This window comes from Sturnira hondurensis, unplaced genomic scaffold (assembly GCF_014824575.4).
Source record: "Sturnira hondurensis isolate 20B ecotype Veracruz unplaced genomic scaffold, ASM1482457v3 Scaffold0013299, whole genome shotgun sequence".
NCBI classification, from domain to species: domain Eukaryota; kingdom Metazoa; phylum Chordata; class Mammalia; order Chiroptera; family Phyllostomidae; genus Sturnira; species Sturnira hondurensis.
This window is the reverse complement of record NW_028085930.1, coordinates 9740037-9759782: the sequence shown is the minus strand read 5'-3', so window position 1 is coordinate 9759782 and position 19746 is coordinate 9740037. Positions and strand designations below refer to the sequence as shown.

The 19746-nt window shown below is 43.2% G+C and overlaps 1 protein-coding gene across 3 annotated transcripts in view; it reads left to right on the top strand.

Moving 5' to 3' along the window:
• Positions 1–19746, top strand: part of RFTN1 (raftlin, lipid raft linker 1) — a 188673-nt gene that overhangs the window by 60273 nt on the left and 108654 nt on the right. For all 3 annotated transcript variants that reach the window (XM_037061356.1, XM_037061355.1, XM_037061354.1), the window contains exon 3: positions 18142–18328. In XM_037061356.1, coding sequence (XP_036917251.1) covers positions 18142–18328 — 187 coding nt within the window. The remainder of the gene's footprint in view (positions 1–18141; positions 18329–19746) is intronic.

Here is a 19746-nt window from a genome sequence, read left to right as displayed (position 1 = left end):
AAATAAATAAATAAAATCTTTAAAAAAGATAAGCTGAGTTATGGAAAAATGGGCAGTAGGAATCTTAGCTGGAGAGTAAGAAATATACAATTATATATTTACCTATTTTATATAAAAAGATTTTCACCTCATTACTGATTTCAGAAATTCATAATAAAGCAACAGGATCAATTTTTACATATTGGATTAGTAGTGTGGAGAAGTAGGCAGGTTCTCACTCTACACTGGACTGTGAACTGGTAAGATCAATATGTAGAACAATTTGAAAATTCCTGTCAAACTTGAGCCTGTAAAGATATATGGACATAGGTTTTAGAAAAGCATTAAAAGTGATTATCATGCCTTGGCTGGTGTGGCTCAGTTGGTTGGAACGTCATCTGGTAACGAAAAGGTTGTGGATTCGATTTCCCATCTGGCGCGTACAACCGATCTCTGGTCCGGGCACGTATGGGGAGCAACAGATAGGTGTTTCTCTCGCATCAGTGTTTCTCCCTCTGCCTTCTGCTCTCTCTAAAGGCAGTGAAAAAAAATGCTCTTGGGTGAGGATTTTTAGGAAATGATTACCATTAGGAGAGCAGGGGTGAGAGGACACACACACTGGGTGTTGGTCAGACTTTTTGTAGAGGTCGGCCGTGACACCCTGTAAACCTGGCTTTGGCTTTTGTCCTCTGCCTCCTCCCACTACCAGGGGTGCCCAACCTTTTGGTGTCTCTGGGCCACACATTAAATATATTGTGACCCATAATCACAAAAAAAATCTCATAATGTTTTAAGTGAATTTATGATTCTGTATCGGGCCTCATTCACAGCCAGCTTGGGCTGCCTGCGGCCTACGGGCCACAGGTGGGACACCCCTGAGTGGTCCAGAAGTCCAGGGACGTGGAGGAAGTCAATAACATGTTATTGCCATTTGCTTACCTGAGTTACATCAGCCCCAGATGATAAATGTTTTTGAATACCACCATTAAAACTTTATTAGAAAATTGAGTTTACTTTTAAACAGTTGTTTTATTTTCATGGCTCTTATCTTGAAATTCAGCAAGTCTGGCTTTACATTGGTTATTCATCATCACTATGTAGCTATTTTTATTTTTGTGGCTCTCCCATTACGGACTTCAGTAAACGTGTTGTGCACATCTGTGCTGCATTTTCCCCCAATCATGATTACAATGCCAAATTCACTGAAAAAAATAAACATTCCATTTTTAAAAAATTCATTGAAGAAATAAACACTCCATTTTTTAAAACAGGTTTTGTTGTGGTTAGTCCTCCAAGGAAAACACTAATCCAAGCAGTTTACTATGGGTGGAACCTTTGCAAAAAAAAATCAGGAGGATGAGTCTCAGGTTTGTATCTCCAACCCTGAGTTCTTTTGACCTGCACACCTCATACCCAGACACTCACCTAACTTTTCCTCTCAGATGTCCCAGGAGCCCCTGGCAATCACCATGCCCAAACCAAGCAGCAAATATTACCCCCATCCATTTAAGTCCCACAGACTTTCCACTTAGGAGCTGTTTTTATTTTCAGCTTGCTCTCTCTTCTTCCAGCCATTTCTTTGGTTTTGTTTTCTTATTGGGAAGAAAAGAAGAAAAAGACGTAAGTAGAGAGTCTCCTAAGAAAGTAACAGAAGAGCAAATAACACGTTCTCTGAACAGATACTAGGTTGGTTTCTTCAGCGGTTGTTAAGCTGTTTGTTCTAATCCTGGGTTAAGAGGACCTGTCCTGTCTCAGGAGCAGTTAGAGACAGGTCGGGACGCCTACCTCTTGGTGTTTGATGAAACCAGTTGCCTGTGTGAGTCACCTGAGGCAGCGTGGATACAGGAGATATGAACCTGAACAGGCTCCTGGCAGCCATCAGGTCCTGCAGCACCTTGGGGCAGTGAGAGAACTCTGGGAAGGATGTCCTGAGTGTCCTGAGCCCTGGGGCAGTACAGGCCTCCGGTCCCCAACCTGCCTGCCTTCCCTCTCTGAGGCTACCCCCACTGTGTGCCTGGGTGTGGCCAGACCCTATCTGTTCAGCTGCCTTTCTTTGCTGTCCCTGAGGACAAACTTTCAGGGCTTTTTTTTTTTTTTTTTTTTTTAATGTTAGACCTGAAATGCTCCCTGGTAGAGTTGCAGGCAGGGCAGGACCGAGGTGGGAAGAGAATTTAGGGTATGAGTTTATGTTGGTGGCAGTTAGAGAAATTAAGGGAGTGTGGGTGAGGATGGAAAGCGAAGAGGCCAAGGTTATCCCTGGATTTATGCCTTTTTCATAGAAATATTTTCTTTTTGCGTATTTTACTTTATAAATTTGGGGTGGATTTTAAGATAAGCATCGAGCGTGGTCAGGATGGAGGTGACCTTTCCTATTCCATCTCCTGCTTGGTGTCTCCTCATTTCCATGCCCTCGTTATCTGCCTTTTCTTGGTGCGTTATGTGCTAAGGCTCCAAACATGTTCTCACATACCCCACCTCTTCTTTTAATCATTTCCTTCGCTCTCTTGCTCCTTTTGGAAGGTGGTGTATGTACCTCACTGGGGCCTTCTGCTCTCCTTCTCCTCAGGGTACTATTTCCTAGGACTGGCTCTCTAGGCTCCTCTGGGTTCACTGTAGACCCTCACCCCCTTCCTCCTCATACCCTGTTCTCTAAGCATTACAGAGTCTGTAGTAGAGACTGGTGCAAATCATGGAGGTAGCCACCCCTCAACATGCCTTTTGCCTCATTTATTTTTATGAGTCTTGATGTTCTAGACCCACTTTTGGTTCACATTCAGAAATGAATAGAAGTTACACCAGTATTTAAAAGGGGGTCATAGGGCCCTGGCTGGGTACTCAGTTGGTTGGAGCGTTATCCTGTACACAAAAAGGTTGTAGGCTTAATTCCAGGTCAAGGCACATATTCAGGTTGTAGATTTGATCCCTGGTCGGGGCATGTACATGAGGCAACCAATTGATGTCTCTCTCTCTCTCTCCCTCCCCCGCCCCCACCCCCTGCTCTCAAATCAATAAAAACATATCCTCGGGTGAGGATTTAAAAGATAAAATAAATAAAAGAGGGCCACAGGAAGAAAAACGCCGGCCTGTGGCTTAGGCTGAGAAATTAGACTCACATGTGAAAACTAAACATTGAAGTAGAGCTGAAGTGGATTTAGACACAAGGATCAACTTACAGTGTGAAGCTCTGTCATGCTTGGTAACGAATGAGGAGGTGATTAGGGTTATTAATAATAATAACATTGACAATAATGATTTTAGCAGCACCCACATAGAGAAGAGTACGGGTTCCAGGCCCACTTTTAGTGCTTTATGTGCATTATGTCACTTAATCTTCATGACAGCCCAGTGAGATAGATACGACTTTCATCCAACATAGACAAAATCGAGACCCTTAGGGAAGGGCTTGTAACTCACCCGAAGTGGTACTGTTAGTAGGGGGTGGCACTGCGATTTGAACCCAGGTGATCTCTCTTTAGAGCCAGAACCTTGGCCAGTACACCCTCATCTCTTGCCTGAGCCAGTTTTAATACACCACCAGCTTTTGACCTTATAATTCAATACCAGATTTTGTTCTCTAATATTTGCCTGGTAGGATCTGCATCATTTAGATTCAGACAGATTATGCTGCAGTTGTAACAAAGCAATAATGATCCTCACTTCTTTTTTTTTTTTTAGATTTTATTTATTTATCTTTAGAGGGGAAGGGAAGGAGAGAGGGAGAGAAATATCAATGCTTGGTTGCCTCTGCCAGGGACACACAATGTATCGTGTGTCCCCTGCCAGGAACTGGCCTGCAACCCAAGCATGTGCCCTGGCTGGGAATCGAACTGCGATCCTCTGGTTTGCAGGCCTGTGCTCAATCCACTGAGCTACACCAGCCAGGGCCTGATCCTCACTTCTTGCTGATATGTGGGAATCCAGAATATCACAAACCCCCCATCCCACCCCCTGGGGAACCAAGCAAGGAAGCACAGAAAGGGAGACAGCTTTGTTAAGTGGAAACATTAAGACTGCACGGATGCATTTATTAAGTGCGTGAGGGAGAATTTGCATTTCTGGAATGTAACGTAAATCATCCGGAAAATCAGTACAAAGCACTTGCAGGGACTCAACAAAACAGACTGAAGATCGGTCCACTGTCTGTTGATATTTCTGATCTGAATAATCCCAGCTGGGATGCCTGCTGGCCTATTGCCTCCAGCAGCCCTTTCCAGTTTTGCCCAGAACAGTGAGTTACAGCCGAGGTTCTGGGCTCAAGATTCCCTGTGTGACTTGGGAGGTGTGATTCAGGACCTGCCACTCGCGTCAGGGCAGAAATAAGTGGTGAACCCACTTTCTCCAGAGAGGTAAACACTTTAGAGGCTGGTGTGATGGTGTGACTAGAAATTCTCCAAGAGCCGGCTTTTCAGGCTCTCAGGGACCCAAGTGTTACACATGAAAGCAGTAAGAAGTTTCGCCTCCCCCTCCAGTTTGGCATGGTGACAAGTAAAAAGAAAAGATGTAATATGCTTGAAGGAAAGTTACTCATTTAATCCCGTGCTGTAAATATTTTGGCAGCTTTTCCCCTGCCCTTGGCGTTCCAGGTTTAGTTTGGGAAAAGAAGTGACCTTACTCATAGCTATAGCTAAAGGTTGCTTTGTCAGGCATTAAACCGGCTCCTTCATAAAGGTAGAGAAGGGATTATGTTCTTTTGGACCGAAATAAATTAAAACTAAAGAAGTTTAAACAAATACATTTAAGACAAAAGGTTCTAGAACAGGACCGTCCAATAGAAATGTAATGTTAGGCATAGATATACGTTAAATTTTTTTACATATATCTTCTGTAACTAAAAAAAAATTACAGTTTTTTTTAACATATATCTTATGTAACTAAAATTTTTTACATATATCTTCTGTAACTAAAAAATTTACAATTTTTTTAGTTAACCACATAAAAATTTTAACAGGTAAATTCATGTTTATTGTATATTTCATTTAACCCAGTACATGCAAAATATTTCAACATATAATCAATAAAAAGTTCTTATTTAGATAGCTTACATTCTTTTTTTCTATACAAAGTCTTTGAAATCTTGTGTATATTTCACACGTTTAGTGTGTCTCGATTCACAGGAGCCATATTTCAAGTGAAAAAGAGGGAAGAAACAGGGAGGGAAGGAAGGAGGAAGGAGATGTTAAGGAAAACCTGAAGATCCCTTGTAAGCATCCCCACGGGCAGTCTCAAAGTTCAAACTTCCTGATGGTTCGTTTCAATACATTCTCACTGGCCAAGTCCCAAAAGTCCTGTGTTCTGCCTGGTTAAAATTCATCTTTTTCTTTCAGTGCCTGTCACTGATAGATGACATTTTTCTGAGTATAAATACAAATTATTTTTAAACACATTTCTTCTCTGTTGTATTATTCTAAAGAATCCATTGGCCATTCACTCTCACTTAATTTTTCTACCAATCTCATTCTCAAGCTTTTCTTCCCTTCCACTAAAATCACTGAGAAGGCAGCTCGAAGGGACATACAAGGTCTGTACAGAGAGCATCCAGCCGTGTAATATGCAAAAAATAGAGACTTTTATTGAAGAAGATACAGGATACAAGAAACATTGTATGTAGGACAATGATACCTCAGTCCTCTTCAAAGCAGGCACCTTGGGATCTCACACAGTTCCTCAGTTTCCATCAGCTGTCCTGTTGTAGTTTCCTGAATCTCATCAATAGTCTGACATCTCTTCCCTTTCAAAGGTGATTTTAGTTTTGGGAAAAGCCAGAAGTCACAGGGCACCAAATATGGGTTTTAGGGGGCCGAGTCGCCTGGGTGATTTCATGTTTTGGCAAAAAACTCTGCATGAGATGTGATGCGTGAGCGGGTATGTTGTTTGATGAAGCTGCCGATCATCAGTTGCCCATAGCTGCAGCCTCTGAATCATCCGAATAGCTTTTGTAGAGGAATGTTCAAGCTTGATGCAAAATTTGAGTGGATTTGCTGCTCTACTGCCTCAGTCGTTTTGAATGCAATGGCCACACGGTACACATGCTTACTCAATGATGTCTACCATCCCCACTGACTAGTCATCATTGTTCACGCATGCACATTACAGTCCACTCTCCTTGGCTGCCAGGTTACATGGATGCCACACAAACCTTCCTTGTTATATCAATAATGGCTGGGCTGTTTCTGCACATACCTCATATATGCATGCATAGACCCTAAAAACCGTAGGGACGTTTTTACAATAGGAGCCAAAATGCCTCTTAAAGTTGGCTTCCCAAGGCATCCTAGACCATCCCCCCACCCCCTATCTCTTAGATGGGCAAAAAATAAACCTGAGAGTACTGATGACAATTGTGCATGCAAATTGGTAGCAGAGCCTGGTGATGCTCAACTTGTGTGTATGATTTTCTGTTTCCATGCACCAATTGGGGAGGTTGCACATGAACGCAGTAACTGTTCATGCAAAGCTGGAAATGCAGGTGTGGAAGCCTTTTTTAGAGCATGAGAGCTGTCTGACCCTGTCCTCCTTTGAATTCTGTTGAATCCTTTATGATGTCATATACCCAAGAATATTATTTGCTAAAACACATTCACACATGGAACTTTTTGTAAGCCTTGTGAATGGTTTATGTGACTGTGCTGCTGAGTACGTGGTGTGTCTCTGCTTCAGCAAGGAAAAGGAGAAGCCACTGATGTGAACTTGCTGGTACATCTGGGGTAGTGCCTTTGAACCAACAAATGGGCTTCCTTTGTGGGTAGAAGTTGCGCTAAGCCCAGAGAGAGTGGAATTCATTGTGGCATACACTTTTGGAATTAGTCTTGCACATGGTGAATTTCGTAATGATCTCCATAGTCCATTATTTTGTATTATTATATTCTAAAATTTTAAAGCCTTCTCCTGGCCTGGCTGGTGCAGCTCAGTGGATTGAGCACGGGCCTGTGAAGTAAAGGGTCACCGGTTCAATTCCCAGTCAGGGCACATGCCTGGGTTGGCCAGGTTCCCAGTAAGGGACACATGAGAGGCAACCACACATTGATGTTTCTCTCCCACTCCTTCTCCTTCCCTTCCCCTCTCTCTAAAAATAAACTAATAAAATATTTAAAAAAATAAAAAACCTTCTCCCAAGTAAAGGCTGTTGGTATACCAATATGAAACTCTGTTATAGAGATTAAACCCTGATGCCAATAACTCTGGATAAAAAGAAATGGCAGTATTTTCTTGTGTCCTGTGTACATGCCCAGCTGAAGTGTGCTCATGCCCTTGGGGCACCCTAATTTCCGGGTAATGGCTTTTCCCCCCATTTTATGCTGTTCAGGGTTAAGATTCCCAGTCACTTCTGGCATACCACCACAGGCTTTGTTCTGGTACTTGGCCATCTCTGAAAAGTGAGCTGTTTACATCTTCCTTTACTTTCATTGTCTTATCAACCTTGGATTTTTTCCAGTGGCAGATTTTCACATGTGGGAATTATGGGGACTCTTGGCAGCTTCTTTTTTCTTCCTGCTGCTCTTGCACCCCCTGCTCACACCAGAGGGGCAGAGAAAGGAAAGATGGTGAAATGGAGGGGAGGTGTCCTTTCTTCTTGGGTAGCGGAAGTGACAGGTTAGGTGGGAGGTGCAGTTGACATCGTTGGTTAAAAGTTTTCCTGCTGAGGGATGGTAGTGGTGGTTGCACAATATTGAAAATATACTAAATGCCATTGAATCCCACCTTAAATTGATTAACACGGGCCATTTTATGATATGTATATTGTAATGCCATTAAAAAAATGAAGGTTTCCCAGTTCCCACTGAGTTTGATGCTGTCCGATGGTTTTCTGGAACCAGTTACAGTTCTTTCTCCTTGCTCTCCTGGTTGATCTACTTTGGAGTCCACAGTGTATGGGCCCTTGAGGTTAACTATCCCCCAGAATAACTGTGGGTGGCAGTTTGCATTAAGTTTTCTTTGATGTGATGATTTGGGCAGTTCTCGGTGGAGAACTTCCTTTGACCGTGAATGTTAGGAGCCTCCTCCAGGTACTCTGGGTCATCTAGCTTGCTGGTGAATAAACAAGGCTTGGGCTCTGGCCTGGTGGAACTTACTTACTGGGAAAGAAAGAAAAAGGAAAACTAAATCAGTAATATGTGTAATTAAAAATTGTGATAGATGCTATGAAATAAATGATTGGTAAGTAATGGTATAGAGCAGTGCTGTCCAATGGAAATATACCACCAGCCACATACATAATTTCTAAGTTTCTAGTAGCCACGTTGAAACGGGTCAGATTTGCCCTAGGTGGGTGACTCAGTTGTTGGTCGAAGTGTCATCCCATACACCAAAAGGTTGCGGGTTTGATCCCCTGTCAGGGCATGTACCTAGGTTGTGGGTTTCGTAGGAGGCAGCTGATCAATGTTTCTCTCTCTCCCTCCCTCCCTCCCTCCCTCTCTCCCTCCCTTCCTCTCTCTCTAATAATCAGTGAATATATCCTCAGGTGAGGATTCAAATGTAAAAAGGTGAAATAAATTTTAATATTTTATTTAATCCTAATATATCCAAAATATTGTCATTTGAATGTGTTATTAATGTAAAATAAACTTATTTAGTTATTTTACATCTTTTTTTCATGCTAATTCATTGAAAATCTGGTGGGTATTTTACACTCAAGGCACATTTAGTTGGGACTAGCCACATTTTAAGTGCTGATTATTTTTGGTGCTGATTTCTTTTGTACAGAGTCTTGAGACTTTATCAGAGAAATCTATATAGGGCCCCATTTCCATTCTAAATAGTTTCATTTCCATATTGTTTGTACATACTCATTAGTGGCTGGTCTTTGATGCAATCAGCTTATTGTACTACTCTCAGAATCAAAAGAGAACTATCGGGAGTGTTATCTATCATGCTGTCATGCTCAATTAGGGAAATAGCACAAAATATGGAAAACTAGCTGCCCTTCCGACTTATGCTAAGCTCTTCTTGGATGTGGGGTGGACGAGTTTGGTTAGAAATTCTGAATACTTGGTGATTTCTTGGACTTTTTACTGTGTAGAATATTTTATTAATACCCTGGGTTCTGTTTCAAGCTAGTTGCTTTAACTATTTGCGTACCCCCAGAGTGAAACCTAAGCCACACAGTGCCTGGTATTTCTTGAAAAGTTTTCTTATTGAATCTTAGCCTCTGTCTTCCCTGATAAAAATGGACTGGTGAGGTGAGCAATAATGCCATTGTAGGGGGGTCTTTTCCTACAAGTCCCCTCGTCCACCACGATGAAAGTAATACTACCGAGACATGATCTGCTTGGGGAGAAGAGGTGGCCAATCCCTCAAAAGGGAAGAGCCTCGAGCCCCTTCCTCCAGGGGCTTTTATTGGGTTGTAATACACAGGAATACTGGGTGGCAAGGATCAAACAGTAGATAACATTTCAAAGAAATCTGAGGGCTTAGTCTGAGTCAGAGTCTGTCAGGAAGGGGGTTTTGCACAAACTTTAGGGTTTCCTGCTCGGACCCTTAACATATGAATGAAAGCACTCTTAGCAGAGCAGGTTTCACGAGTTTTTGAGGAATTCTTTGTGATGCCAGATTTTTCCCTAGGATCCACTCTGGCGAGGCAAGGAGCTGCACCTCTCCCCATCAGGTATTCAGGCTTAAGTGGGTTAGAGCCAGGAAGCGCTTCTCCCAGAGGACATGGGGACTCGGCCTATGTCCCATAGCCTGGGGGCAAGGGTCCATTGCTTGCTCTTTGTTGCAGCCCCGCCACTCTTTCCATGAAGGCCTCCCAAGTGATTGAGTCTGGCTTAGGTTGCCCCCCGCTGTGAGGGGTCTTACCTGTCATTGACTTCCGACCATGCTTTGGGGGCAGGGAGAGGAAACTGAGGCAGCGTTTGCTACCAGAGACAAGCTTTGTCTCCTGGGGCTGGAATTCCGGAGGTCACTCGCTCATCCTTAGCCATGGCGGGTAGAGTTACAATTCCTGAAACCAGGCAGAGCAGTCCACAACACGCCATCATTTGGGTTTGATCACTGGGCAGGGTCAATGGGAATTATTCAGGCATCTCCTTGAAAACACCACTGAATTTTTGACAATACACTATTGTGTGTGTCTATCACTCAGTGACTAATGTGTGACCCTTTGAAATGACTAGCAAACCAGTTACAACTTGACTCCTTCTCCCCACTCCCCTTCACACACATGTGCGCACACACCACATGTTTCATGGCAGTCTGGCAGTCTGATGCTTCACATCATTGGTGGCCCGATGGCCTGTGTCTTAACAACCTGTTTGGTGAGGCATCTGTTATATTGTCAGTTTTTCCCTGACTGGCCTGGAGAATCCTAGGTTTATGTAAGCTTGAAGTGCTTTCAGCCTTTGCTGAGATTCCCCCCTCTGAGTTTAGTCATGATTTAGAATTGTTAAGAATTGTGTTTTATGAAAGCAGATTGGTGGCCGTCAGGGGCTGGGAGGAGAGGGGATGGGGAATAACTGCTTAATGGGTACGGGGATGGGGTTTCCTTTTGGGGTGATGGGCATGTTTTAGAGCTAGTCACGGTGGTGGTGGCACATAATGAATGTGCTCAACGCCACTGAATCATTCACTTTAAGATTACTCATTTTATGTTATGTGAATTTCACTCCAATTTTAAAAATAAAAAAGAATAAATAGTATTTTAATGGAGTGGTCTCCTGAGCCTGGATATATGTATTTTTTAAGTTTCAGAAGCATGAATTTACTTAATGAAAAGATGACATAAATCTGAAATTGAAAACCCCTGAAATGCAAGTTTTATTTCATAGTTCTAGAAATGACACAGAAGACAAGGGCTGTGAGCATCCTTTTAAAAAATTAAATCCCTATTCCTTACTGATGAAGTGAAACACCCCACATTGAAAAATGATCGATTTTACTGTTTTTGCTAAATTGGATCTACTGCAATACCCAGGCAGATTGATGTTATAGAATCAGTGGCCTTCGGGAAACTTTTAATTTTTTTTTTTGGTTGAACAATGTCATTATCAGCTTCACCTGTGAAGGAAATTACCAGCCGGAGATGCTGTCTCTCTCTACAGTCCTTGGTATTGACAGATCCATTAGCGGTTGTAATTAGAAAAGCAAAGTCGGACTCTGATAACTAGGCTGGAGTCACTGATTGCTGGACACAGTAGTGGGGGCTGCCGTCGTCCAGCATGCCGTTGCCTGCTGCAGCGAGCTGGGCGACGTGTGCTGTTGCTGGGCACGGCGTTTTCTTTCTGCTGGTGGAGGCTGGTACTTTCCCACTAATAAAGTCTGAAGTAGCAGGAGCATCGCTTGGGCTCTTCCGCAAATGTCTGAAGGGCTTTGCTCCTAGGGAATGAGTGGGGCTGGGGAATGTTTTTGCTAAACAAAACATTGTCATAGCAAAAGCAAAATCTGCTTTATCCCAGGAGTGTTAAGAAATGTGTGTGTTTTTCTTCTTTTTTAATTCTTTTCTTTCTTTTCCTCCCCCCCACCCCCCGTCCTGGAATAGGGTTTATTTATATGAAGTGATTTTCTGGAAGAAAAACACAACATTAACTTCAAAAAATTCTTTGGACTCTCATGCCACCCCAAAACACCTTCCAGCATATTTTACTATTTTGAGTGGCAGAAAATAAAAGATTTCCAAGGGTTTCAAAATATTATGTGGTTCTAAATGCTTTGTTCATCCCTACATCAGTATAAAAGAGGGAGGGATTAGAAAATAGAGGCTGGTGTCAAATACCTACAGATGTGTTCTTGAGAAGGCTTTGATGTAAGTTGTGATGATGTGGGAATGAACGGATCACAAGCTCTTCAATACATGACTGTTGCTCACACTGTGTCTCAGCAATGCCAAGGTCAGAAATAGGAAGGGTGTGGCGTCATCCATCTCTGCACTCTTATCAAATGCCCCCTTTGGGCTCTGCAACCTACCAGGTCATGGCTTTGGGCCACCCGGGGTTGAAAATAAAATGGAAATCGCTTGCCACATTTAAAGGAGAGTTTCTACGAGGATCAAGATGTCTGACTTCTTGAAGGTAAAAATGAGAAGTTAAGGCACCACTGAGCACACGTGCCCATTGGCATTAACCAGGCTGGAGGGACAAGATGCTGCCCCCTTGGTGAGGTGGGGCTTTGGTGTTTGTTGTTCTTTCTTATCCATCTGGCCCCTGGGAAACCCTCGTTCTGGCTTTGAGATCGGCCCCAGACTCTCTCCTAGGTCATGAGATGAGGCTGGTGGGAGAAGCCAGCTGGAGAACTAGGCTTTGCACAGCAGCAGGAAAAAGTCCCCGTCTAGGACGAAGAGAGGACTCCCTGAATGGGAGCACAGGGGCATCCAGCCTGGACCCCCACCCCCCCGCCCCGGCTTGTAACCTGATCACTGTGGATGGAGACTATGGAACATGCTGGTTTGGACAGTGGAGAGACCAGTATGGTCTTCAAGTAGACACTGAGCCCTAACAGTGGCGTTTCCGGAGACTGGGGAGTAACGCCGGCCAAGATGGCCTTGTCAGTGTCCCGCATCTTCAGAATATGAAGAATTATAATTAGACATTTTAACTCACGATGAGGTGGCTTCAGTCCTGGCGTGGGATCCTAGTGAAAGCTCAGGAAGCCAAAGTAACCTCAAATAACCCCCAACATTCTCCTTGCAGCTGTCTGCTGGGAAGATGGGAGCCTGGAGACACTTCTCTCTCCCCACCCCACGGGCATCTCTTCCCTGGGACTCCCCTGCACAGCCCCCTGCACTTCCAGGGACAGTCACAGCAGGCAGAATCCCTCCTCATGCCTGGGGCAGGCGGAAGGTGGGGACCTGAGGACGGCAGAGATTTTTATCTTCCATCCTGGCAGTAGCTCATTTCTTCTCTCTCTTTCCCTGTCTGCACCTGTTCACACATGGGACTGTTCCGTGTTCCCAATTTGGCTCTGGTTTGGGGCAGCTCTTTCAGGCCACACAGAAAACATTTATTGTATTGTCCAGGGCCATTTTTTTACTTAGAAGTTGGTGTCTCAGTGTTGAAGGTAAAATAACAAAATCATTGCATTTTAAAGTTGGAAGTCCCTTTCAAGTGGGAATTATATGACTTGCCCAAGGTTACATAACTTATAAATGAAATCAGGCAGATACTACAAAACAAAACTAATGGAGAGGGGACTCTGGTGGGTGGGGTGAGAAACAGACCAAGAGGTTGTAATTGGTACATCCATCCAAATAAGTCATTCCTTTGTTTATTTTTCTAGTAATAATTGGGGGATTGGTCATTTAAGAACTAGGGTTGTTTTTTAAGGTGAACTTTCAAATAGCATCATGAAACTAAGGCCTTTGATCATATTTTTGCTCATTTTCTTAGTGCAGTAAGATTATTGAGATTCAATTTTTCTAAGCCATGAGGCTACACTTACTTGGAAAGTATGCATACCAAAAATTAAAGCCATAAAATTGTTCAGTTTTGACAGGAGATGTATCTTTAGATTTTAAGATTAAAATGTAAAAGGTATTGTTTTATTTAGGGAGCATTTAACTATAAAAGGGTTGACTGAGGACTATTTCCAGTGCCCTGATTTGGAATGTGGAGGGTCAGGGGTGTGGATGTGAATGGGAAGGATTTAACGACCTCAGCATTGTGCTGGCATCTCCATCCGCAGCTGACTGGTCCTCCCTACCATTGCGCCCGGTCAGCTCCCAGCAGTCAGCTCCCAGCAGTCAGCTCCCAGACAGCTGACTAGGCCTCCCCACCACTGTGCCCGGTCAGCTTCCCTTTGGCCACTGCTGGCACCGCCGCCTGGAGTAGCTTTGAGTTTTGTCAGTCACACACCCATCATCGCATTAGATTCTCACAACCACTTTGTGATGGAATACAGGCTAATGTTATTATCTCCATTTTATATGAGGAAACCAAGTGCTCACCTGCGCAAGATTAATACCAGTGAGGAATGTAGTTGATACTAGAGTCCCAAGTTTTCTCAACACATAGACCCCTTTATTTTTTTATTATAGTGTGATGAATAAGAGGAAAAATATATAAATTATCAAAATCTTAGTAAAGCCTAATTTTATTATAGCAGTAAGAATTTAAAGTATGCAGAACATCTACAAAGCATTGAACTGTAGAGACAGGCTGGGTTTGAGGTCTCAGGATTTGAGGACTCACAGAGGCTTTTTCTCTATAGTTTTATCAAAAAAAGAAGGATCTTAGTGCTGTGTCGTATTTTTAGGTCTGGCCATGATCGTGAAGTTACCCCACCAGGAAGGTTTACACCCCTACCAAGAGTCCATTCGGATTTTCCAATGAAACGGCCAACATCTGGGCCACACGCAATCATTCCCTTTTGTTTTAGTCGCTTTGTCATCTCTCGACAGTGGAGGAAGCCTGGCCCTGGTTCCCTGGGCCCAGCCCGCACACAGACCCGCTCTTGTCGTTTGCAGGCCCTGGGACAGGCCTGGAGGAGTTGCTGGGCCGGGGCCAGCTCCAGGGTGAGGCCACCGAGGCACTGCATTTTAATAGACAAGATCAGTGACGGTGCCCCTCCAAGCCATACTGGAGCTTGGGAGAAAAGCAGAAATCCATATTGATCCTATCTTAATTACAGCTTTTGACATTTTGCTCATTATAGACATCATGCATTTATTTTCACTTTTAATGTATTGCGTGAAACATTTACTAATTGTGGTTAGTGAGTTTTTGATGCCCCTAAGTTTTGCAACTGTGGCAAGCATCTCCTCGCTTACCTCAGCCTAATCTCTGTCCCACCTCAGGCCTCAAGATGCACACACAGGGGACAACGTCCAGCCTGGCCACAGACCAGGGAAGAGGTCCGCACAGGCTCCCACCCTGGGCCCGGGGCTGCCAGGGCAGGGAATTCCAAGGATGTGGCTGTGAAGTGGGGGCATGGGTCACAGGTGGACACGTGCCCTTAGATCCCCCATTCCTTGCTCATGGAGAGGAAATTGGTTGGAGGAGGGCTGAAGTGGAACCCTCTGGAGAACAGTGCTCAGTCTCAGACTCTCTTGGAGGGCTTGGGAAGACGTGGAGGGCTCGGATTCTGGTGCAGTAGGTGTGGGTGGGGTGCAGGAGTCTCCAGGTCTAACGCCTTCCCCACTGCTGTGGCCTGAGGAGCACCCTTGGAAGACACCTGCTCTAAAGCGTGGGGTTTGGGACGGGGCCCTTTTTACCGGATGGGTATCTGTGCATGGGAATCACAAGGTGGCTCAGCATTCTTTGCCAGACTGACTTCTGGGTTTTTGTCCAGAATGTATGCTTCAAGGGAAATAGTGCAGACTTTTCTGCTTTCCGGGCCCGTCTTCGTCACTGATATTGATGGAGGTCTCTCCAGGATGCCGGACACTTGACTTAGAGTGAATCATTGCTATAGATTTTGTTTTCCCGTAAATTTCCTGCATGATGTATGGGAATGAGAGCTACAGTATCTGATGTTAAGTAGTATCTGATCTCGTTTTTAAGTTTGTGTTTTAAAATAACATTATTTTTTTAGGCACATTACATATTGCTTTTACCTATAAAGGAGAAAATGAAAATGCCTCATGCATCCTCCACCCGAATGATCCCTGTTGATGATAAGAGTATTGAAGTACAAAATAAAGCAAAAACCACCTTTCCATCTTCCTCTCACTACTCCAGTCCCTCTGTCCAATGTTTTTCTGATTTTTTCCAGAAAAAAAACTTCACTTACGTTTGTCCTTCTAATGTTTTTATACAGGAGTATCGTATAACAATACTGTTAGATACCTTCCTCCTAAGTTAGTAGTTTATCTACGGTGTGTTTCCATCAGCAAATAACAGACTTACCTTAGTCTTCCTAAATGGGTCATAGGATTGATTCATCTCTGGGATGTCCCAGAGTTTACCCAGCCCTCCAGTACAGAGCTCTCTGGTTCTAGGCTTTTGCTGTATGAACAGCCCTGCAGTGAATATCTTTATTGATAATGTCTTCAGAAACATTTTGTGAGTCCAGCCGTCGGTGTGATATTTAGTAGTGGGGTGGTTGGGGGAAGGCCACGTGCCCTTTTAGCTTTGAGGGCATCGCCGTCCAGAAAGGCCCACTGCCGTCAGCAGGCCTGTTCGCCTGTGTCCTCAGGATTCTTGCCCACAGGAAAAAGGAAAAAATCTGTATTCCAGTAAAAATGAAATACAAAACAACTAGGAATAATTGTTCAATATCCATGTGAAGAGAACTTCAATATGCACCTGAGGAACCCCAAGGAAATCTCGAGTAAACAAAAATTACGTCGTGTTCTTCAATGGGTGCTCAAAGCCTGATGAAAACATTCGTTCTTCTTTTCATTAAGACATAATGTGAACATGATCCACTAAAAATATTAACAAGATTTTTACTGGAGGGGGAGTTTGGTAAGCTGATTTTAAAGACTATTTGAAAAAACATGTGAGAATAGATAGGAATATTCAGAAATAAACAGGAAGATAAGAGGAGTCAGGAAATAGCTTAAGCAGATATTAAAGCATAATGTGAAACTAAAATTGTTAAAATGAATGGATCATAGCCATAAACTGAAATATATTCAGGAATATACTATGTGATAAAGTATATTTTTCCTCATCTCAAATCAATGAGGAAAAATGTGTAAACCTTGGGGGAATTTTTTTAATTCATATTGCATACATTCCAAATGGATCAAAAGTTTACACGTGAAAAAAGAAATATGCACTACAAGATATCACGGGAATTATAATTCTAGTTCTTCTATGACATAAAACTTGGAAGCCATTGAAGACAGGATGGATAAATTCAACTTCATAAAAAAAGTTCTTCATGGCAAAACCCCACCTTCTGCAAAGTTAAAAGACAACAAATCGAGGGAAGATATTTGCAACTGGTATCACAAATAACTATATTTTCTAATATACAAAGAGGTTTTACACACCAAGAGAAAAGGCCTATAAACCAATAGAAAATAGGTAAAGATGATGAACAATTAACAGAAAAGAACACAGGTAGCATTTAGATGTGAAATATTGAATTAGAAATACAAATTACATAATAAGAGAACTATAAACCGACACCTCACTATGGGATTAGCCCGTGATTGGTGACTGCATATCACGGATGAGAGGCAGGTCTGTGCTACTCTCGGGTGGGAGTCCGGCACCGTCTGAAAATAGCCCCGTGCATTTATCTTTAGCCCAGCAACTCCACACCTAGGAATTTGTTTTTCAGCTGTATCACACGAGCGATATCTTTCATTGAGGCATTAGTTATAAAAGCAGAAGTGTGAATAACCTCTGGTACATCGCACTGTGATACACTGTGCATCTGTGGAAAGACTAAGGGAGAGTTCTCTTTACTATTGTTGAATGGGCTCTAAGAAAGCTGTACTGATAATTGATAAAAATGACGAAAAGCCAAGTGCATTAATGTTACTCTACCATTTGTGTAAAAAGGGGGGGAGACACATAGACTTTTTGACTTTGTGTATGAATTCAGTGATTGTCAACATGTATATAAAAAATGGACAATGTTGATTGCTTGTAGGAGAAAGGCCTGAGAGGCAGGGGCTGAAGCTGTGATATAGTTTTCACTGTATATATGCCTGTGCCTTTTGAATTTTGAATAGTTTGGGTTCTTAAATTTTTTTAATTCAAAAAATGTAAAATAATTCGGTAAGTGAAAAATATTTGTTTTGACACATGTGGTTCTAATGTTTAGTTAATTTGGGTGTCTTTTCAAATGGTGGTTCTATTTTATGATTTGTTTTAGGCAATTGCCTATTTTTATACTTTGCCCATTTTTCTTTGCCTTTTCAGTGGGAGTGATTTCTTTACAAATCAAGAAAATCACCACTTTGTTGTAAATATCATGGAAATTATCTTTCAGTCTGTCTTTTGAGCTTGTTTCTGCTGCTTTTTGCCACCTGGCAATTTTATATTTGCTCACAGTTCTTGTTGCCTCCTCCTTCCCCTTCTTTTCTTTCTTTTTGTTTTTTTGAGGGGGTAGAAATGGGTTTGTCGATGTAACTCTGAATTACCAATGTCTCTGGATGTATTGGAAAACAGCCAGCTGCTTAGAAGTTCTCTTTGAAGATAGTAGTTAGACAGGAACGAACCCATTTTACCAAGCGGTGACCAAGAGGTTCTCTGGAAGGGCCAGGGCAGGCGGACTTGGGTGGGGTGGGGCAGGTGGTTCCGGTGCGTGTCTGATGAGCCCCTCCTCTCTCCACTCCAGCCCAGCTCCCGCGGTCCTCAGCAGTGAGGCTGGCCTCCCTGCGAGACCTGCCTGCCCAGCTCCTGGACCTGTACCAGCAGGGCTTCTTGCTGGTGGCCCTGCACCCTTTTGTGCAGCCAACCCACAAGCAGGAGAAGACACCCCTCGAGCACATCTTCAGGGCCATCCTGATCAAGAAAACCGACAGGTAAGTCCTCTGAGGTTGGTATCATGAGGTGGCCGAGGCGTGGTATCAGGGCCTCTGCCCTCTGACAGGTAAGATGTTACGTCAGACAAGCAGAGGAGTCTCCTTGTGTCTTGTCCACACCTGACTGTATGAGTAGGGAGTTCCCTCTTACACCCTTCCCCCCCGCCTTGAATTTAATGGATTCAACTCAGCTACAAGAATGTCTCCTTGAAGAGGTACACTTGCAGAATGACATGGCCAATTAGAGTGTAACACTACAGCTGGAAATGCATGGCTACAAAACACTCATTTTTTTAAAAAGCTACATACAAACTTCATGTCTTTCCCCAAACTCGAGAAATACTTGACCATTTTGAGCCAACCGTGAGTTCTGCTACTCTGTAATTGATTTGGTCTTGACTTTGATTTTCTAGGCTTGGAGTGTGTTTTTCAGGATCGCTTGCTCCATTGAATGCCTGCTTACTCTTACTGTATTTTTATTGGGTCTAATAAGGAAGAGAGAGACTAAGGTTGGTTTCTCAAAAGGAGCTATAAATAATAGTCTTAAATAACTTTTAAACAGGGAAGATGGGATAGAAAACACAGTATGTTTTTGCTGCTTTTGTAAAAATAAAAATTGAAATAAAGTCTGGCAGAGGAAAATAGATCTGTCCTTTGACCTTCTATCATGGCAGGATGACAACATGGGCCATATTTTTAAAAAGAGGGAGAGTGCAGAGTGACTACTTGTTTTTCTCTCTTTTTATGAGTTGCGTTGCCAGGTAGACAACACACCCTGGGCTTCTGAGCCCAGGAGGGACAGCTGGAGGCAGAAGGCTGTGTGACTACCTGGGCTTCTCCTTCCTGGCAAGCTGAGTTCTTCATTTCTTCATGGGTGACTGAGCTCTGGGGCTCTGAGTCCGAGGTGACGTGCATGAGTATCTGAAGTGAAAGCTAGCACGAGCCTTTGCTCGTGTGCAGATTTACCATGGTATTTGTAGGATGATACTTTTTTCTTAAGATCTACCTTTCTGACATACTTTATGTTTCTTTATGGTGATGGGCTGTGGATCAATATCTGGGTCAATCCCAAGAAGAATTTGTTCCGGGCGTGGTTTCAGGTTCCACTGACACATGAGACGTGGAGATGACTAGAGGTCCTGTTTGTTGAGCACTTACTGTGTGCTAGGCCTTATGAGTGTCATTCATCCTCATAATCAGCCCATGAAATGGATATGATTTTTATTTCCATTTTAAAGGTCAGGAAACTAAGATATAGACTTGGAGGTATTTGTCTAGGTCACTAATGAGCATCCTTTCCAGAAGAAGAAAATGGGTCATGACATTAAGAAGAAAGAGAGATGGGTGTGCAGGCAGGTTTTCAAGAAAGAGAAGGTGGCATTCTCCTTGGATTTACATTCACTCCAGACCAGAGTGCC